At 40.8% G+C, this 21,531-nt stretch overlaps 7 protein-coding genes across 7 annotated transcripts; 3 read left to right on the forward strand and 4 right to left on the reverse strand.

Annotated features, from left to right (window-relative positions):
- Positions 1 to 466: 466 nt before the first annotated feature.
- Positions 467 to 1,859, forward strand: ATC70_010470 (uncharacterized protein; the record flags this gene model as incomplete). Its single annotated transcript, XM_064829684.1, has 2 exons — positions 467 to 902; positions 973 to 1,859. 2 exons carry the CDS (start codon positions 467 to 469, stop codon positions 1,857 to 1,859), a joined length of 1,323 nt encoding a protein of 440 aa, XP_064682186.1.
- A 67-nt stretch (positions 1,860 to 1,926) lies between these two features.
- SSB1_2 (Heat shock protein ssb1) lies at positions 1,927 to 2,223 on the reverse strand (the record flags this gene model as incomplete). The annotated part of the gene is made up of 2 exons (XM_064829685.1): positions 1,927 to 1,967; positions 2,025 to 2,223. 2 exons carry the CDS (start codon positions 2,221 to 2,223, stop codon positions 1,927 to 1,929), a joined length of 240 nt encoding a protein of 79 aa, XP_064682187.1.
- A 5,509-nt stretch (positions 2,224 to 7,732) lies between these two features.
- Positions 7,733 to 11,320, forward strand: ATC70_010472 (uncharacterized protein; the record flags this gene model as incomplete). Its single annotated transcript, XM_064829686.1, has 3 exons — positions 7,733 to 8,372; positions 8,432 to 9,410; positions 9,475 to 11,320. 3 exons carry the CDS (start codon positions 7,733 to 7,735, stop codon positions 11,318 to 11,320), a joined length of 3,465 nt encoding a protein of 1,154 aa, XP_064682188.1.
- A 413-nt stretch (positions 11,321 to 11,733) lies between these two features.
- PPM1 (carboxy methyl transferase for protein phosphatase 2A) lies at positions 11,734 to 14,471 on the reverse strand (the record flags this gene model as incomplete). The annotated part of the gene is made up of 7 exons (XM_064829687.1): positions 11,734 to 12,191; positions 12,251 to 12,466; positions 12,531 to 12,605; positions 12,656 to 13,385; positions 13,456 to 13,551; positions 13,621 to 13,724; positions 13,784 to 14,471. 7 exons carry the CDS (start codon positions 14,469 to 14,471, stop codon positions 11,734 to 11,736), a joined length of 2,367 nt encoding a protein of 788 aa, XP_064682189.1.
- A 535-nt stretch (positions 14,472 to 15,006) lies between these two features.
- On the reverse strand, positions 15,007 to 15,919 carry ATC70_010474 (uncharacterized protein; the record flags this gene model as incomplete). Its single annotated transcript, XM_064829688.1, has 2 exons — positions 15,007 to 15,325; positions 15,387 to 15,919. 2 exons carry the CDS (start codon positions 15,917 to 15,919, stop codon positions 15,007 to 15,009), a joined length of 852 nt encoding a protein of 283 aa, XP_064682190.1.
- Positions 15,920 to 16,146: 227 nt separating this feature from the next.
- Positions 16,147 to 17,667, forward strand: POT1_4 (3-ketoacyl-CoA thiolase with broad chain length specificity; the record flags this gene model as incomplete). Its single annotated transcript, XM_064829689.1, has 3 exons — positions 16,147 to 16,239; positions 16,302 to 16,519; positions 16,575 to 17,667. The coding sequence occupies 3 exons, from the start codon at positions 16,147 to 16,149 to the stop codon at positions 17,665 to 17,667; spliced, it is 1,404 nt and encodes a 467-aa protein (XP_064682191.1).
- A 122-nt stretch (positions 17,668 to 17,789) lies between these two features.
- Positions 17,790 to 18,963, reverse strand: ATC70_010476 (uncharacterized protein; the record flags this gene model as incomplete). Its single annotated transcript, XM_064829690.1, has 2 exons — positions 17,790 to 18,087; positions 18,158 to 18,963. The coding sequence occupies 2 exons, from the start codon at positions 18,961 to 18,963 to the stop codon at positions 17,790 to 17,792; spliced, it is 1,104 nt and encodes a 367-aa protein (XP_064682192.1).
- Between the last annotated feature and the right edge of the window lie 2,568 nt (positions 18,964 to 21,531).

Here is a 21,531-nt window from a genome sequence, read left to right on the forward strand (position 1 = left end):
AAAGAAAAACATTTCAAAGCGCGTTTCCAGGTCTACTGTTTAAAGTTCAAACGCGTTGTGTATGTGTGTGTGTGTGTGTGTGTGTGTGTGTGTGTGTGTGTGTGTGTGTGTGTGTGTGTGTGTGTGTGCTGTTCTGAAATTCGACTTGACATTTCACAGCTGTATGACACATGCAACATGTCTCCTTGGGATGCAAGATATAGGGCCAATCACCAAGTAAGTCAGGCAATTCTGCTTGACTAGTACACATGTGCGATTTAGCCGCTGTAGCATCTGGTAATTGTTGAGACGCTGCTACTTGATGTTCATCACAAATGTCTAATAGGGGGGGGGGGGCCAATGATAATCGAGAACGTTGGGTTCAGTTGCTCCTCCTTTAATTAAACCACTACTTTAAATAAGGCACTTTTTTATCCACACTTTCTTTTCCTCTCTTTTGTTCTCTTTTTTTCCAACTATCTACACTATGGAGTCAAGTACGAAAGAACTTGGTTTGTACATTGCTTACGGTGCCATCATTACAATGGCAGTGGCGCCCATCTATGCTGGATCTTTGGGCTCCATCAAGGGAATGAAGAGACCTTCCAACGCGCCCAAGGCAAAAAAATCAGACAATCCTCTTGAAGATTCCGAAGATGAAGATGAATCTGTTTCTGAGAGCCTCTCAAGCGGTGATGCTTATTTATTCCCCATCATCGGCTCCTGTGTCCTCTTTGGCATGTACTTGGCCTTCCGCTTTCTCGATAAAAAGTACATCAACTATGTGCTTACCGGTTACTTCTCCATCATGGGCTGTGCTGCTGTGGCAAAGACATTCTTGGTGGTTGCAAAGAAGGTGACTCCCATGAGTGTGTTGAAAAATGTCGCTAAATACAAAGTGACCCTCTCAAAGAGATCAAAGAGTAAGTACCCTCATCCTTTTTTGTGATGCTGATCATGCCAAAAGCGCAAACTAACAAACGCACACCTTAGATATCTCTCATATCAGTTTCACAGTTGTGCATGGCATCCTTCTTGTCGCTTCCATTGCATTAACAGCTTACTACAGTTATACCAAGAACTGGATTGCGTCCAACATTTTCGGCCTCTCCTTCTCTGTCAATGCTATCCAATTGCTCTCGTTAGACTCATTTAAAACAGGTATGATCTTGTTGAGTGGTTTGTTTTTTTACGACATCTTTTGGGTCTTTTACACTCCTGTCATGGTCTCCGTTGCCACCAACTTTGATGCCCCTATCAAGCTCCTGTGGCCTCGTGATATCATCGAGTTCCTGTTCACTCAAACTGAGGATGCTCGCTTCACCATGCTCGGTTTGGGCGATATCGTGATCCCTGGTATTTTTGTTGCTCTCTGTCTTCGCTTCGATCGCCACATGTCCTGGAAGCGTAACCCTGTCGGTCAATTCAGATCCACCAAATTTCCCAAGCCTTACTTTACCGCTAACCTCATTGCTTACGTTTTGGGCTTGGGCTTGACGATGGTCGTCATGCATTTCTTCAAGGCTGCTCAACCCGCTTTGCTCTACTTGAGTCCCGCTTGTATTCTGTCTGTATTGATCACTGCTGTTGTTCGTGGTGAATTAAAGGATTTGTTTGCTTACACCACTGAAGATGAAAAGGATGACAAGGACAAGAAGAAGAAGGACGAAAAGAAAAAGAACCAGTTGCTCAGTCAAACTATCATCGAGGAAGTAGTTGCCGATCCCAAGACAGGCTCCATTGAGATTGAAGAGATTGAGCTGGAAGAGGAGGAAGAGGTTGATGGGGAAGAAAAGGACAAGGAGAAGGAGGTAGCTGCTCAATCTACTGGCAGCAAGAAGAACACCACCTCTGGTAAAAAGAGAAAGAACAAGAAATAGAGTCAAAACAAAACGCGCATTTGTGTAAATATATAATTTTAGTAGTAATAAAGTGGCTTTATTACGATCAATAAAAGAAGAGTCGGTAGAGTCCAGCCGATGCAAACACTAGTATATGAAGATAAATGGCGTTCTATGAATGTACGTGATGGATCTTATACTTACTGACACCTGTAACACCTAAAGCAACTGCTTTATTGGGATTGCCAGCACCTGCTTTCTGAAGCTGCATAGCTTTGCGTAATGAAAAGTAACCAACACCTAAACCAACTGCTCCACCACTGAGTCTGCAAGGTAAGCAATCTTCTTTCTTGACGCTGGATGGGTCTTGAATAGGCGATGTGATGGGTGCAGTAGAATCCATATTGTAGAATGGTTTTGACAAAAAGGAAAAAAGAGGAAGTCTGTGTCGAAATGATCCTTTTAAACCCAGGATTGCCAATGCGCTTACGTTCATGCAAACTATCAGCCCACCCACAAGCGAAGCGATCAGAATATATAAAGGTGTTTGCTCATGGAGATGTACATGGAGGCTTTAATCTTTTAGTTTCGCGCCATTTTCACAAGCACTATAAGCGAATGAACATTGGGGGACCGTAATCCACCAAAGTCAGAGCTATGATTGTTGGTGTTTCGTTCCTGATTGCAGTATGCTGCAACGTGTTTGACATTTCACTATTTCACAAAGCACGTCAAATCAACTACCAGAAACGTCCCTCCGCTCATCAACTGAATAAAGATTTGCATCTTGGGCTAGACGTAGGATATCTGCCGTTACAGGTATACAAAGGAAATGCCGCAGTATCAGTATAGATTCACATTCTACTTCCTTGTGGCATCGACAGCTAAAGGACTTCAATAAGAACATCAGCTCTCACTTTGACGACCGTATACCACCAAAGCTTCTAAGGTTCAGTCTTCAAATCCTAAGCACCATAGCGTTTTTCAGCACAGAAAAAGCTGATAAAGTTACATCAACTGTCCTGACTTTGGATATGCCGATGTCCTTGCAGCCACCTTATATTATGCTTCTACTGTACAGCTCGTTGTAAACAAAGATTTGCCAATTGAGCCTTCGTTGAATAACCATCCGCTTTTTTTTTTTAATACAAATGTCTCCAGATTGAGTGTCGTCTTTCAACATGCCTCAATTTCCAAATATACACATGCAATTAGTGTAAGAAGTAGTAGCCGTATTTTGATAATGCTCTATGCATGTGCAGATAGAACAGCCTTGATAAAACGTACATTATGAAACTAGAAATCAGAGTTTCATCTCATCTCGTAGCCAAGACCAGTCGTTAAGGCAGTCCAGTATGACTTGTAAGCCGGTTGAGTTGTCGTAGGGGCTATACCTTGGAATCATCGCGAGCGGCTTTTCTCTGTGGGCCTTTTATTTCTCTTTCGATTTCTCTGAAATTCGATTTTGAAATTCGAGCTTTGAAATTAGCAAGTTATTATAACGAATTTTTCATAGAAAACGATGGTATAATTGGATTTTAGATAGGAAGAGATGTGGTTGAGGAAAGTGTGATTTTTGAACTGTGCAAATTATGGACAGATGCTATTAATAAAAGACATTTGAATATTATATAAATGATGGCTGTATGTTTAGTAAAAGTTGTAGAGGGTACTTTGGTTGATTAGGGAATGTTATATTTGGGCTTGCTGAGAAGGATGTGGATGAGTAATGAGGAAAAAGAGTGAAAATGGACAAATTTCAAAGGGCCGTACCGGTTAATTTTACTAAGTGAACATGAGCTTAAAGCTTAATAGGTTCTGTTTCTTTTTCAATTTCCTATATGATAATATGGTTATTATAGATGAATAAAGAAAGTTTTGATTATCCCCTGCTTGTAGCTCATGAAATATACGATTTTGAGCAAAGTTATGAAGGGAACGCACATCTGGTACTTAAAACTCTTATATTATACTAGATATAACGTACAGCTATCGAATGGTCTTTGTTTTGTGCGAATCCAGTGAGTATTTGTCGAAATATGGTCAAAAAAGGGTGTCATGCAAAATCATTGATTTTTCTTCAGAATCTACGTGTGATAGCAAGCAAAAAATCTGGTGACGATTTTTTGGTCAGGACATGATTGTCAATATTTCATGATAGAGTTATGCCAGAGCTTCAAGCGATAGCTCATTTGATAGGAATTTTTTTGGTCTACAATGTTTAGTAATGCTGAACAAAATGTTTTGATGACAGGAAAAAAAAATCGTACCAATTATTAGGTGAACAATGTACACCAGAGACTTGATATAAATACCATTGTATTTTCCTTTAAATTCTCTACAGGTTTTATATAAGTTTGAAGGGGTATTTACTAACAAGAAACGCGTAATTTTAATGTCAATAGATTTCGGAATCCCATGAATCATCATTCAGAACAATAGAAACTGAAGCTCCGTTGGCCTTCTGTGTGTACACGACACAAGGATGAATTTGACCGAGCATTTTAAAAATCGGAGCGAACGAAAAGGGCCATATTAACTTGCTGGTTTCAAGTTATCAATAGATACAAGAAACTTGCTGTTGAGACTAGACAACTGTAGCTTGCTTTATTCAAGAATAATAACTTTTCCAATTTAAAGTATGTATATTCCCCCGCTTAAAAATAGCATCTCCAATGTTGATTATCTCATGAAGTATGCATTTCCAATATAATATTTCCACTAAGAAGTTGCTCCAATATCATTATTCTGCAACATATTTCAGTCTTATATGTTTATGATCATCAAGTAATTAAGAGTGTAAAGTGTAAAGTAGTAAGCCAATAATATATGAAGCCAGTGTTTCGACAGTATTATCGCTGAGTACAATTGCCAATTCAGCTAAGCTTTATCTCCACCAGTTAAACTTTGCTTCCTTGTGTTTGCTTACAAAATCGTTTGGATGCGTATTACGATATTTTCTCAAACATCGACTTTTGAATCCACAAACTGTAGGGTACAACGGCAAAACACGTTTTTCTTTAACAAAAGCACAGGAACGTCCATACGGCGTCCAAGTGTAGTAAAAAAAATTAGAGCCTGAATGGACTGATAGCAACGCACAACGAGATTGCTGTTGTATGCTCCACTGTAGTATAATTTAAGCTTGATCGGTCAATTTTGAACAATTTTGGCTGGAGCTGACCTATTGGGCATTGTTGATTTACAAAATCTAACGATACAGCTTCTGATGAGATATCAAGCAATAGGTGCCTTTTGGATTTACACAATGAAAAATGTTACAAATAAGTTAGTAAAGGCCTAGTACTAGATATTATCCTTTGAAAACTTGCAAAAAAACGTGAAACGCTTGCCTATCTGAATGCAACATGTTGAATAACTATCAAGGGAAATACCATTCGATGCGTATTTCAATTCTATATAAGTTTGCTATAATACAAAAACAACGACTACTTGAAAAATGACATGTTAAAGCGGTCGAAGGGTGCAGGGTGTAATGCTGTCAAACAAATGCAAACTCGTGGATCTTAACTGATGGGCCGATGACAGCTCGAAAATGTTCGCCAGCCAAATGTGTGGTCGGTGTTGACCTCGTAGTGTACTATGGTCTCCTTAATAGGCTGCTAATTTCAGGTAATTGATGGATTCTAGACATGTTGGTGGGGCATGCTTCCAAGACTAGATGGCGGCAGCTTGTTTCATTCTACTTCATTAAGCCTTTCAATTTAAGATACACTACAGATTCTCTTCGCTAAAAAATGTCATGCTGAATATCTCACGAATCAAGCGTTTTCAGTATAAGTTCCCAGCCATTAAACATAGATCTACCACACATTTCACTTTTGTGGGGTGTTATGCTTTACCACACATTAGGCTTCAGATGTTATATACAAGTGTAGCGTTTAATCGCTCGTTGTGCTAAAAAAAAAATCATGTCATTTTGCCAGTGCTGTTACACGCTATGTCTAAAAGAAACGCAATAAAGCATTGCATGATTTATATTATTAAACAGATAGTACTATAAATATATACTATCATCTTCTCCAGCACATGTGCATATAGCAGATCTAAAATAAGCGACGTGCAATGTGTGGACAATCCAGTGATTCCATCGTATAAAAATACATTCTTTTCGTGGAAAGAACATAATTTGATGCAATTCAAAGTATCAATACCACGGATTGCTACTTGCATCATTCAGTCAGAAATTAGACTCATTGCAATACTATATTTTGCGGACAGAATATCATCTCTTGGTAGCTTCTTGGTAATCTATACTGAACAATTACATCATAAATCAAGTCAGTCGTAGCAGTGCTTGGTGACAAGTAATAAATCAAAGCATTAGCTTTATGCTAGACAACAGCTGCTGCTTTTTAATAAGTTAAATGAGAATATACATAATCGAATGATCTAAGAAGCTTGCAGGCACTTTACTTAATCAAGCCCGTTTCAAGTCGTGGCAACAGGCCCGCAATAGAAGAAGTTTTGACTTATATAATTTCTGTTGATGAGCAATATGATAATAAGCTATGGACTTTTCTGTCGGGTGTATCTACTTCAACCTTTGTCAAAAGATATTCATAAACTGATCTACGATACACAATTGCAGAAACGTTCAAGCTATTGGATGTTTTGTAAGAGGCTAATTGAATTCAACAGTTCTGTGCAAGATGCCTGTGCTGCAATTAGAGCAACTGTGAAAGGCGATGCGAAATTTGATGGGACCACTCAGAAAGGAAATTTCACTTGTATTTGGGGATCATGTTGATCAGTAGTTTATCTTTTCAAAAGAAGAAAAGAAATCTGGGGCATAGCAGTACTGACGCTTTATCACATTATAATCTATTTCAAAATACACTGGCGGTAATGAACAATCTATCCAACAGTTTTGCTATTATGAATGTCATGTACATGTAATCTTTTGTCAGAATTATCATGTTATTTACGTCAACGTGTAGGCAATTGTTTATCTTGGGACTTAATACACAATCTATTAGAAAATTGGAAAGTTTTCGAGACTCAAAATATAGCAAATTTGCAAAAAGAAAAGATTAGCTAATACTGAATATCACTGCATGGTGGCACTCTCTAGCCATTCAATTCTTACAAAGCATGAGACTCAGAGTGACACAATCAAGGTAAATCGTATAAACTACGATTGGGTAACCATCATGATGAATTAATCACAATGCCGAATAATTACCAAACTAATTCAGGCTTGAAACCGAGCTTCCGGCTATAATGCGTGTGATTGCAACAGTGTTTGGCCCGGCAAATCATTTGAATCAGCTTTTGGGGGTCTAGTATATGTGGTGTAAACGGTTTTAATTGACAATAAACTATTGTATTTTACTGTGATGTTGCAGATGGGCTTGTACAGTCAAGAAGCATTCAGTAAAAACAATTTGTTGCTATGGCAACTGGGTGGATCTGTTTATTTAAGGAGAATTTCCTTGCTGAATGTGGTAAATGTCCTAATTTCTGAAACATTGAAGAATATTTTTTGGGATTTCCTGATCTGATTTATACAATGTACAGTTACCATGTAAAATAACATGAGTCTCGACTGCTCTGCGCCGCTGCGATATACAGATCAGATGTCCAGTGATTGTATATACATGAATAACGAGTACAGCAATATACGTTATAAATTGAATCTGGGTGAACTCAGCAAGACAAGTGTATATATACGGCCCATATCTTTTAAGGAAAATGGAAGTGTAAAAAAAGAAAAATCCAAAAAAATCAGCCCACAAACCTTGCTTCCGATGTATATTCGAAACCTTTGTAAAAAAAAAAAAATGATAATAATAAAGAAAAAAAAAAGGATGCTCAACCCTTTTACCTCTTTCTTTTGTTTAACCCCTCATTTTCATTATAAACTTTTTTCATTTCTTTCAAACTGTATAATGGAAGCATTCGCTAGTCTTCCAGCTCAACAGCATAAATTGCCCACATCAAACAACGATGACAATGCACCTTATCTGTCTTTATCTCAGTTTGATGTAGAGTTACAACAACAAGCTCAACTGGCCATACAGCATGAAATGGCAGCATGGGAAGATTTTGAAAATTATTTGCCGCCTGTCAATAACAACACTACACATTACAATCAAAATGCCTTTGTTCAACAGTATAATCAGAACCCACTTCAGTCTATTGATCAACAGCTATGTAACACCAATAGTTTAAATCTACCATCCTCACCTCAAACTATGAGCAGTAGCTCCAGCAGCCATTGGACGGCGCCTCCAGATGCCACAGACATCAAACTTGAATACACTAGTCCAGAGCATGTAGCATTTACTTCTCCGAGCAGTGAAGCCATGCAGTCTATCATTTCGCCTTTTGGTAGCCCTGAACAGCATACTTTATATCATCGCTCTCCCATCTCCACATGCAATACTACACCATTGGAAACTCCCTTGCATTCACCGAAACATAACATCTTTGCTCCTATGAATTTCAGAGTTCAGCCACAACCACATCAGCACAGTCTCGTCCAAACCACCACACAGCAACAGCAACAAGCTACTTCTCCTGTTGAAGGTATGAGAAAGCTTGCTAACGAGACACATTTCAACAAAAAACTAACTAAATTCCTCTAGATAAACAAAAGCCATCTAGTACTGAACTGAATCCTAATGTTGCAGCCGCTGCTGCTGCTGCTATAGGAACCAATTTGAACAACAATACAGCCCCTGCTTCTACTGTCAATGCTGCTAATGTTGCTCAACTGCCAATGCCTCAACAAAAGAAGACTGCGCACAACGCGATTGAACGTCGCTATCGAAACAATATCAATGACCGTATCACGGAGCTGAAAAATGCTGTTCCTGCCTTGCTTTACGCCAAGGTGAAAGACTCTCGCACTGGCAACAAGAGAAGCCATCGTGCTACTAATAACGAAGATGATGAAGACGATGAAGATGGCGAAGAATACCTCGATGGTGTCGCCATTGCTACCAAGCTGAATAAGGCTACTATTCTCCGCAAAGCTACCGAGTACATCTTGCATTTGAAGCGCACAGGGGATGACTTGCGACAAGAGAATGCCACACTGCAACATCTTCTTGGTCAGTTGCCTGGTGGGCATGACGTATTGAGCCGCTATCGTATGCAAAAGATGCAACGCGAGCAAGAATTCCAACGACAACTACTACAAGAGCGTGCTATGCAAAAGCATAAACAGCAACAGCAACGCAAATCTAACAGCAGAAAGAGATCTCGCCATCCCGAAACTCCAGAGAATGAATATGAGTCTTGTTCTTCCTCCAATTCTGCTGACCCACTGACACCTCCTACTGTCAATCCAGCAAAGAAACAGCGTCAGCAACAATTGCATGATATGATTCAGCAGCAACACCAGCAACAAGGCAACAATACTAATGTTGCTAATCGTGTTTTCATGGCCGTGTTTATGGCCATCAGCTTCTTCTCTGCTTCTCCTCTCTCTGCGGGCCCCACCTCCAAGGAACAGTTTGAGAACCACAACCACATTTCTCGTACCGCTGATAGCATCTTTGCCTCCAACTCAAGCTCTGACAACTCGTTCCTCTCTACATTGTTCCCTCTCCATGATGGCTGGTAAGTCTTGTTTTTATGAAATCCCACTATAAATTTTATGAAGCTAATGTGTTTCTCTCGTTAGGTCCGCTTTGCGGTCTACCATGTTTGCCGTCTGCCTTGTTCAATTGTTTTTCCCTGTCTTGAGGTTTTGGCTTTCTTATGGTTTCAAAGTCAAGAGAGTCAACAAGAAATCTAGAACTGCGTCTCCTGAAAACAAGTCGTCGCTCAACGGAAACATTGCTTCTCATGTCACTTCATTGACGCCTGGCGACCAAAAATGCATGCAAATCTACAGCATCCTGGTGAAGTCCCTGGAAAACGATGAAATCTCAAAGTCTCAAAAGCCATCAGTTCTTCCTCAAAACCACAAAAGCACTCTTGGTTTCTACATTACCCTTGGTAAAGAAATTGCTCGTTTTGTCAGTCGTCATTGGCTCGGCTATGAAATATTGTATGATGACAAGGACCTGACGCCTCAGGAACAATGGGTCCAAGCTTGTAAATGGATCAAGCTAAACGAGGTTGAATGCCTCGGTGGCAACCCCAATGTCACTCGCTCCTCCATGCTCTACTCCTGCTTCCACATGCTCAATCTCATTGAACTGATGGAAGATGATGACAACGAGTATGTCGAGCAATCTCGTTCCCGAGTATACGCCACCACTGCCTTGCAAATGGCTCTTGTTATTCCCCATCATGGCCTGTCTGAAATGCTTTCTCGCTACTTTTGGCGCTTGTCCATGTATGAGTCTGGCCTTGAAGACGACCCATTGATGCGTGCTCTTATTTTTGACTGTCATGAAGACGACGGCGAGGATCGAATGGAGGTGATGCTTGCTTCTCGCGCTTGGAATGAAACATTAGAAGTCATGAACCAACAAATCGAACACTTTGGTAAAGCCGAAGCTCGTGGTCTCTCGCTATCTATGACAGCGCCTGTTCTTGTGCCCGTTGGTATCCTTTCTACGCTTCATTTGCTTGATAATTTGCAAACACAGTTTGGTCGTCTTGTCATCTCTGTCACTGCCAAGCCTCTTACAGCTGCAATGGTTGCCGAGGAGAGTGAACGTGAAACCGCATTTACTCAGTTGATGGATATCACCGACCCTGCCATGGAGAGCGACAACCGCTTTGGTGATTACCATCGCTTGGCTCACTGGCTCGCTGCTGTTGGTGCTACTGTGGATGCTCTCTGGAAGAGCGATACCAAGGCTGCCGAGAAGTTGCTCAAGACTTTGGTTGAGAAGGTACCTCGCTCTCTTGTGTCTAGAGAAATCACTGGAGCCGACATTGTTTGTCATAAGGATCGTATGAACCAATTGGATGAATTAATCAAAAAGAGCATGATTCACATTCTGGTCGGCGCCTACTTGCTTAAACAAAAGGGTGAAGAACAACGTCGTCGTGGTATTGAAGAGCTTTGGAAGGCAGAGCAAATCAAGACTCAAATCAAGAAGATGGTGAATCTTAACAAGGACAGCTCTACCAAGCGTCGCTATCAAAAGAAGGTGGAACACGACCATGATCTTGAAAGCTCTGTATTGGCACTTGCTGAATTTGTCACTCATGTAACTGGTCTGGAAGCCTGGATTTCTGCATGGCGCTTAGCGCCTGTATTAGCCGCTGACAGCAAGGACCGCGATGTCTGGGAGAACACCATGACTGAGCAAGTCCGTAACGCTAGTCTACATTTGCGTCGCATGATTCGTCGCCACTCACTGGATGGATTGCGCACAAATCAAGCTATTGTTGAGCGTCTGAGTCGCTTGGGTGCTTATGTTTCCAGTCAGATTGATGAGATTGACTCTGCTTGTGAATGCTCTGAATTTGATGAAGAACATGAGTCAGTCGGCGTTAAGAAAGACAATAGCGCTCTGCTCGTTCGTCGCTCAGAAAAAGCATTGGAAATTCTTCGAGGTCTTTCTTAAACAGTTTTTCATTTATCATATTTATTTTTAAAAAGCATTCCCCCCCCCCTTCTCTCTTTCTTTGTATACAAAAAAAAACCCCAATATAGCATTTATTCTGTTTCTCTTTTCATGTCTTTATAGTAAATAATAGGTCTTCATGTGCCATTTCCCTTTTTGATTTGTATTGCATGCTTAATTTCGATTTTGATTTTCAGCTCCGTTCAGGGGTAAATTTATGCTTTGCTTATTCCGTTGAACTGATGATGATGCTAGTAGCGTCTTAAGCTTAATGTAATAAGTGCTAAATGTCATATACTACACAATGGTGGAGTTTTCAAAACAACAGAAATGAGGGCTGATGGATGGCTAATTTATTTAGTAATATGTAAAATTGATAAAGTAATATTGTATGTACATGAAATGATCTCTATTTAGACAGTAGGTTTTAGTTTCAATATGCGCTGATCAAAGTCTTGCACTTCTCCTTTCAACTGGTCGAGTCTGTGATGCACATTGTTCATTTTGTAATTGAGCCATTTTGAGTCACTTTGTGGTTTGAGTGGCTTGCTATTGCGCTGAACTTGTTCCAAACGATGTGTGATACGATGCAATCGTAAAGCCAGCACACAGTGTGTCAATACAACCAAAAAGAAGCCAATGTAGATAAAGTCCTTGAGTTTAGGAGAGCAGATTCGATTCAATGCAGATTGTTTCCGCAATGCATTTGGTGTGTCATTCTTCGTTTTCGGCTTTGGCTCGATCATTTGCAATGCTTCCAGAATGTGTTCATCCTTGACAATCTCACGTATTAAATCAGGCTTGTTCAAGATGGAGTTGAGATGTGTATACAGTCTGAGTTGATCATCAGCAGCGTTCTTTTCAATGATGGCTATAATGAAATCTAGTCAAAATCTGCTCAATCTACATCCTAGAGAACAATCTACTTACAGCTCACTAATCCACTTTTCGAAAATACCACCTGGAAGGTAACCAAAACGTGCACCTTCTCCTTGTTGACTCGGGTGATACATGTGCGAGACTGGATAGAGTATACAGCGCCCATTGGCATGTCTGGCATTGACTTTCTGGCAGTGACACAGCAATAGTAGGGGTATTTACGGTGGATTCGTTTTTCCTGAAATACAGTTTTCACGATTTTCGTGCCTGTAATAAAAAGCATAAATTAAAACATGATACAATGATATAATGCGCTGTTTATACAATTTACCCATTGTGGCACTTTTGATTTTGCGTTTGCCGGTAACCTCGCGAACGCCATGCTTCCAATGACCAAGCTGCACATCTGTCTGACTGCTTAGTATTCTATCAATGGTATGGCCGTCATATTCCTACCTTCAAAGTTTTCATACTTTTCCAAAAAGTCCTTGATAAATTCACTATCAAATAGTAATTTAAATACTGCTTCCACAGTGCCTTTGTACGTTTCGTTCAGGGCAATGTGAAAGTACTGCTCGCCTTTCACTGTACATGGACACACTCTTGTCTTTTTGATAGGCGTCAATGCATCGTCTTGACGAATTTCACGCTTGGGACCAGACTCCAGTTTGGGCTCAATGGTAACATTACGTCGTTCTCGACCCGTATACGTGTCAGAAGCAGATCGTGGACGAGATTGCTGTTTGAGGGTATTGGTATAGAGAGATTTGTTCATACTGGTAATTGCAGACCCATTGTTTGTCATGCCAGTAGTAGATGCAGGTTCCTCGGCTGAAATGGCTGACGATGAATTCACGGCTGTTGTGCTACTGGATACAGGAGGTGGAGGAGAAGGAGAAGAAGATGGTTTGCTGCTGGTGAGGGTATCACTTGCGAAATCTTCATGATGCAAGACGGAATCATGGTCAGTAATCAATAGGGGAGGTGTATGGAGTATGATGGCTGAATCCATGGAAGGCACGCTGCCCTCATCGTCCGTCTCTTCTTCATCGTCGTCGTAAGAGTTGGATCGATTTAGAGGTGAATCGGCAGGTAATATCACGGACGATACCCTCTTTTTGAGGTCCCAGAGTTTGATGATTTGATCATATGCTTGATCACGCGATAGAAAAGAGGCAAAAATGTGCTATTTGTATGAAACATGTCAACTGGTTGCCTTGATATGGCCTTGTATATATATATATATAGGGACTTACTGTAGAAGTATTAGTAGCAATAAGAATGCCATTTGGAATGATTTTGGCTGTCATTCGCTTTTCCACTCGAGTGATTTCAGTAAGATTGATCACAAGCTACATGTTTCACAAGTAGATCAATATACATATACATCCATTTCTTGCGATAAACAAGAGACAACTTACATTGGTGACCCATCCAAAGATGTTTGATTTAAAGCAGACATGGTTTTCAGAGACGTAGAGATGTCCCTGCAGCAAAATCTCCTTTTGAAGCGCACATTTGTAGTCTATCACGAATAATGAATAAATCTAGACTCTTTGTGTGTAATTTGTTTGTTGGCTGTACCTTGAATAAGCATGTCCTTTTCTGGTACACTCTTGAATAGCGCGTGAAATTCCTCGTTTCGTTTATCGTTCGCCAATCGGAAATCACAAGCAGTGGCAAAACTACCGGGCCTTTCCTGTCCATTAAGGATATCTGCCTCTGCCGCTGCCGCTGGGTTCATGGATTCGGGATCCGCATTATCAGTCGTTGCTACTACCAAGGAGGATACCGTTGTGTCTGTTGCCATTGAATTGGAAGTTAGCGATTCTAGGCTTCTGGTCGATGTGTTTCTTTTGATGACAAAGGGTCGCTTAATGGGAAGGCTGTAGTGTTTGGGTCGAGATGACAATGTACGTAGCATTGATTTCTTATGGCTGCTGGATGTCGCATCACTGTCAGTTTCGTTGTCTTCCTTTGCACTTGCCCTCTTTTGAGATACCAATGAATTGGATGATGGGTTGTTGTTTGGTATTTGGTCATCCTCATGCGCTGAGCGCTTTGACTCTAAACTGCTGCGTTTGTCCAGCACCTCATGGACAAGAGATTTGGTGGTATCTTTAGCTTTGGCTAACATTTTCTGCGCCGAAAATCTACGTTTGAGAAAGGACTTTTCAGTGCGAGGCGAGGTATTGATGATGGTCGTAGTGGATGAACCAGAGATGGAGGCAAAAGAAGAAGAAGAAGATGCAGGTTTCGCTTTCAAGGGCATTTATAAAGACAAATTTGAGTTTCAATGACGTCGTGATTCGATATTTGTCAATATGATACAGGTGCCATAAAGAGGAATGATGGAAAGAAAGAAGTTGTATAAACACTTGCAATGAGCGGGGGGGTAGCTTCATTGATGGAAACTACAGCAGAACACGTTCTTACATTGAATTACCGAAGCAGAAAATTAGGCTTTAGGGTTATGATTGTATCAAGGTTTTTTTTTTGCCTCTGCTGGTATCGTTTATCATAAACAAGTTAACGGCAACAGCACTGTGGGGTAAAAAGCTTGGAAAAGGAAAAATTCATCTCAAAAAGGGTAAACGGAACTAGGCGGTTTGGCCTAGAAAATTACTAGCAACATTCGTCATTCATACAATAGATATAGACCAGGTCATGCAAATTGCATTTTAGGTTACCGCATTTCTTATGTGAAATGACATATTTATTCCTTCATGTATTTTCTAGCATGTGTGAAGGGAAGGCGATATGTGATATTGAGGAGAAGGAGGAGGAGGAAATGTACATGTTGCAGCTTAAAACAAACCAATCTTTGTTTTGCCATTCTTCATTAAAGGAGAAATGTGTTTACCGAGAAATTGGAACAGATCAGTTCGCACTTCTTGGAGGTCGAAAATGTTGAATTTCTTGGGATTTCTCTCAGTATCAATGACGAGCAGTTCTAGATTATCCAGTTTCAAATGTCCTTGCTCTACAAGTGCCTGAAGTCGGTTAGGTGTACCAACGCCCATATGAATGGATTCATGCTCCAAAAACCAGATTTGATCCTCAATCTTGAAGTGTTTGGCGAATAATTTAGCAATCTTTGCTGTAGAGGCAAATTCCTTCAATGCACTGTCGAATCATACAATCAGTCGACATGGCAGAAAAATAAAACAAACAGAATCCAACTTACCGACATAAATCGACAGCACGGATGGCAGAGTGAGTAACGATCAAGGCGACTGGGCTAGCGAGCACAGTAGGCTTCTTTGCCAGCTTCTTATGACCAGCTACACCAAATTTGACATAGTTGGGTAATGCTTCCAATGTATGCTCTTGTTTGAAATTCTCATTGTTAACAAGCTGTGATTCTGGTAAGGTTTGCTCCTCCAATTCGACTGCTGATAGTTTTGGTAAGGCCAGCTTTTGACGATCTTGCAAGTACTCGGCTTGTACAGTGGCATCTTCCTGCCAAATGTTGATGGTATCAAAGGGATTGATGGGTCCTTTCTTCTTTTTAGGTTGCTTCTTCTTCTTTTTCTTTTGTGGTTCTTCAGCATTGTCCTGGTTGACAGCTTCAGGCTTTCTCTTTAAGGGGGCAGATGCTCCTTCATCATCAGAGATAGCAGCCTCATTGTCAGAGTAAATGATGGCTTCTTCCTCGACAAAGTCGTCCTCAAAATCGTCAGCAGAGGTTTGCTTCTTTTTGGTGTCGATTTCTGACATGGTGGATTCAACGTTGACTATGCAGAAAAAAACTGCAAACAATATCCATCAATGTTGCCATACTCAGGTATGCCGACGGTCACCTTGAAAGACTGTTTATCATCCCAGAGCATTCTATTGTGGTGGCTTGATGGAATCAGATTTGTACTTTATAATTTCTCGAGAAAATTCTACAGGCTGATTTTTTTCCACCCTTCATCTTGACATTTTTTGTTTGATACTAGATCATGTCCAAAGCCGCTGAAAAAGAAGCCCAACCTAGCGTTGATATGGAAGCATTGCAAAAGAAAAAATTGGAGGATACTACCTTTGCTGATCTTGTAAGAATTCTATCCATGCCAATGTAACTGTAGATTCACTAACAACCGACTGACATATACAGGGTGTCTCTTCTCAATTGTGCGAAGCTTGTGAGAAAATGAAGTTCAAGCATCCTACAGAAATCCAAAGAGAGTCTATTCCTTGGGCTATCGAAGGCCGTGATATCATCGGTCTTGCTCAAACTGGTTCTGGTAAAACTGCAGCCTTTGCCATTCCCATCATTCAGAGACTGTGGGACAATCCTCAAGCCTTCTTTGCTTGTGTTTTAGCTCCTACAAGGTAAGTCATCAAGTATGTCCAGATGGTACGGCAGTAACTCATCCACATTTCACAGAGAATTGGCTTACCAAATTGCAGAGACATTTGAATCACTCGGTTCAGTCATCGGTGTCCGTTCCGCAGTTATTGTTGGTGGTATGGATATGATGTCTCAATCAATTGCCCTCTCCAAGCGCCCTCACATCATTGTCTGTACACCGGGTCGTCTTCAAGACCATTTGGAAAACACAAAGGGATTCAGTTTGAAGAACCTCAAGTATCTCGTCATGGATGAGGCAGATCGTTTGTTGGACATGGATTTTGGACCCAAGATTGATCAAATTTTAAAGGTGATCCCTCGCGAGCGTAACACATTCTTGTTCTCTGCTACTATGACAACCAAGGTGGCCAAGCTTCAAAGAGCCAGTTTACACAAGCCTGTCAAAGTGGAAGTCGCCACCAAGTACTCGACCGTTAAAACTCTCCTACAATACTACCTCTTCTTCCCATTAAAACACAAGGATTGCTACATGGTGTACCTTTTGAACGAACTTGCCGGCAACTCCACCATTATCTTCACACGTACCTGCCATGACACTCAAAAGATCGCTATCATGTTGAGAAACTTGGGCTTTGCAGCTGTCCCACTTCACGGCCAATTGCCTCAGGCCAAACGTTTAGGCGCACTCAACAAATTCAAAGCAGGTACTCGCAACATTTTGGTTGCCACGGATGTCGCTAGTAGAGGTATTGATATCCCCATGGTGGATGTTGTGATCAACTATGATGTACCTCAGTCCTCCAAAGATTATATCCATCGTGTCGGTCGTACTGCTAGAGCTGGTCGATCTGGCAAATCCGTCACCTTTGTCACACAATACGATGTGGAATTGATTCAACGTATCGAGAAGGATTTGGAGCGCAAGTTAGATGCTTTCCCTGTCGAGAAGGATGAAGTGATGATGCTACAAGAGCGTGTGGATGAAGCACAACGTATCGCAACAATAGAATTGAAGGAGACAGAGAACGGTAAAAAGTCAAAGCGTGGTGGTCGTAGAAACGAGGATGATGACGATGATGCTGATGTGGACCAAGAGGAACGGGGTGGTGCCCAAGGAAAGAGAAAGTATAAGGGTGGAAATAGCAATAAGGGTAACAAGAGGCGTTAAATAAAGTCGTCTTTTTTTTTTTATAAAGCAGAGTGTGTGTATGCAATGAAAAATGTATGTCTTTAATAAATTATGAAATGAAAAGCAAGAAAGAAAAACGCGAATGAGCGAAAGTATATAAATTAGTTGTAAGTTAAAACAGTCTTAAAGACGTAATCCCAAAGCTTGGAGGTAATGCCATAGCCAGCTTCAAAGTCCTTGTAATGATGGGCCAAATGGTACTTTTTCATCTCGGTAAAATGGAATGAAATGACCTTGGCGTGGTGGACGTAATAATGTGTCATATCATAGCAAATGTAGCCAAACATGCCTCCAGCAACAACACCGTAAGCCGTCATAGGAGGAAACAGCATATGAGCCAAAGAGATCCAGGGGTAAGCCAAAACAACAAATAAAGTAGGTGGCACAACAAGTCTTAATCTAAATTGATCGCGTTACACGGAAAACGTTAAAAAAGTGGCGCCATGATTAATGCAAATCGCTGGCTTACCTGTCCATTGGCAAGTAGTGATGGAATCCATGGAGAACAAAGTGCAGCAAGAACATTAGCTGATTTTCAGGCATGCGGTCATCATAATGAAACAAAAATCGATGGAGGCCGTACTCGAGGAACGTCCAAATGAACATGCCAAAGAAGAAAAAGGACACTGTGGCCAATGTGTTGCCGTAACCGAGAGATTTGAAAACGTTGTAAATGACATAGGGCAACCAGATAGTAGGCACTACCCACCAAACCGTCTTTGAAAGAGGCTCCAACCAGGAGATACCAAAGAATTCAGCAGGTCTGTTCAAATAGCGAGGCTTGTGGACCTGCTCCAGGTAATGCTCCTTGGTAAACTTCATGGTCAGCATTTGAGGCACCAAAGGTTTGTTGAGATCCAGAAATTGATGGATCTTGATATCAGCTTTCGTATCGGTGACAGTGGGAAAGAAGTCCTCCTGTTTATATGTCTTGTACTCCACCTCCTTCTCCAATAAACCCACACGTCTACGATGAAGGCTTGCACGCAATCCCTCTAAATGTCTGACAGGGCCAATACTTACATCACTGCCTTCCAGCGTACCAATCAAGTAATCGTCCATCATGTCAAAGGCAGCCTCAGAGTGGTCATGCAAGAGCTTGTCCGACATGACCTCTGTGATATCCTTGCCGGCATACTCGAGAACAACATCATCTCCACCTGGATGGTCCTTGGAGAAGTCAGTTACATCATACACCCTGTCATTGAATATGACCCACAGAGACTTTTCGTGGTTGTGTTTCGCCACTTCTTGAGCAGAATATACCTTAGACATGCTAGTGTAGTAAGGAAAGATGGAAAATAAAGAGAAACTCAAAAGAGAACAATCAGATCTTTTTAAAAGGATCTCGAAAGAAAAAAAAACAGGTGATATGCCAATTAGCAAAGTGTATTCAATAGGCGATATGAAACTTGCTATCGGATTACAATGCTTTAACAGGAATCCCATGTTGTATACTCGCCATGTCCTATTGGGAAGAGTAGTGAGTCAGAGCGTTACACATTGCCATACGATTGAGGCATTGACCAGCGGTATGTCTAGTCAGAGGTAAGCTATCCATAGGAGAGACATTTGCAATCAATCAAATGTCTTGTCATTGAACGCTGTACCTTTTACCAAGGATGTGGGATCTTTTCGTTTGTTTCATAAAAATTTTGAGAGAATCAAAGCCAACCAAGTTGAGATTTGATGTTGAACAATAGATAACAATGACAAATTGCTGAATTGCCATGTCACTGATATCCGATGTTTTATATAACGCTTGCTTGCAATCCATACCTTCACCAGGACGAACTCAAAAAATGCCAAAGAGATTGGAACATTCATGTTATCCAACAATGTACTGCTTTCAAGATATTCGGTAATCATGTCCTGCTGAGAACAACTAAATTTTATTAGTTACAGTGTGCAATCATTGCGCAATGCTGTTCATACTTTGCTCCATCAATGCTAGCCATTACTAATTTTGTTCGGCTACGAAAAGCCTTGAGTCAAGCAATTGAAAATAAGCCTGGCATGTCAAATGTCTATCGTACATGAGCATGCTCGATGACGCAATAGTCGTTGTCAATCCCATTATGACGGTACGCCAAGCGACAACCTCAGATTGTTCGATACTCTAAACTTGGATATGGTCATTAGGCAGTATCTTTTGAATTAGTGTCATTGCTTGGACATCAGGGGATGTCTAGTAATCTATGCAGTTCCAATAAAGCAATCACATAACTGATGGCATTTGGCTCAAAGGGCATTTTTGCACAGGCTAGAGAATATAGCAAGCTAGCTGCATATAAAGTAATCGAAGCATTACCTAAGCTCTTTCATGCTGGATCAGATGGTATGGAGACATCCTTCCATGTTGGCTCGCAAGTCGGGCCAATGTTGCCTCACTGGGATCTATTGAAAAAGCGTTTTAAATCAGGCACAAACGCCACCAATGGCGTATATACAGATATTTATCATCGGGAAAAGCAGATGAACCGCTTCAAATTATAAAATCCAGAGAGCGAGCGCCCTACAACTCTATATTTCGTCAATCGTGCCTATATGGCTGTCATCCATGGTGAATTACGTCCAAATCTACAACAGCAACTGATAACGCGTTATATATATACAAAAACGCTTCTTCTTATTTAGCACATTCTTGGGTCCTATATTCAGTTTTGGATAGCTATGAACGTCTTGCAAGGTCTTCTTGGTACTCTGTATCTTCTTCATTTCTGACTTGGGTTCTTAGCCCTTGTTCCAGGGGTCCATCTCACATCTAGCAACATTTTTCTTATCTATGCTTCTTCCAAGGAAGAGCATATTGATAAAGGGAATAAGGCGCCACTGAAGTGGTGTATCATCTGTCGCTACCATTTATACATTACAAGGCTACTCAAAACAGTTTGCTGTATCGCATAAAACTTGAGAGATAGAGCTAGAAGGAGAATTCACAGCTGGACTGGGCCGCTAGATCGTTCTCATTGGTAAGAGGCGGCTTCGACAATTTCAGTGCTTGTGAATCTGTGTCAGGTACCAATGTAGGCATACATTGCTTATGATGTGCTGTTGTACCTTCTGTTTAAACATCGATTGGTTTTTATTGTACACGAGAATGTCTACGCTTCAGTGAGAACAAGCGGCAGCTCACGCTACCGATTGCCCTTGCTCATCATATCAAAAGGTTGCTGCTTTTATTCTAACCCTCTATTTACACATGAGAACCCTTCCTATTATCTGTGGATCTGACTATTATGTGATGTTGCACATCCGAATACACGTAAAAACTTCATATGCCGGCAAGTAGCATATTGATATTAGCCCTTTCAGTCAATAATGGGCCTAGTACAGCAAAAAATGAGTACATTTAAGCCGCCATTTCTCGCGTTAGAAGCCGTTCTAGACCGCCGGAATAGCACCAAACGATTGCTGCCAATTAGTACTTGCTTTCTGATACCTTTGCACAATTTTTTGGGATCGTCAAAAATCGACCAAAATCCATGAGTGATTGCCTCATGATTTTTATCGAAAATCAAACGACCGCGTTTTTCATCTTGAAAATCAAGACTTGTACTATGGCATCTACTAATTCAAAATGCTTCTCTCGATCCAAAGCAACTCCTGAAACTTTATTTTTGAGACTTTCATATGCAAAATCTCGACATTTTGGCCAAAAACCTCATTTCATATTTTCATAAATTGCTCAATAAGTTTATGGAGAACATCTATATTACCTGGTACCATTGGATGCGCCTTGAAAAGCACTCCAAAGAAGCTTAAGGAGGTATTTTTTTTTTTTTTTTTTTTTGTAGGGGAGTCGAGCTCCAGGTTTTATTTAAAGTCCTTTAAATGTCATAC

Source organism: Mucor velutinosus (genome assembly GCF_035048745.1).
Source record: "Mucor velutinosus strain NIH1002 chromosome Unknown tig00001564, whole genome shotgun sequence".
Taxonomy (NCBI): domain Eukaryota; kingdom Fungi; phylum Mucoromycota; class Mucoromycetes; order Mucorales; family Mucoraceae; genus Mucor; species Mucor velutinosus.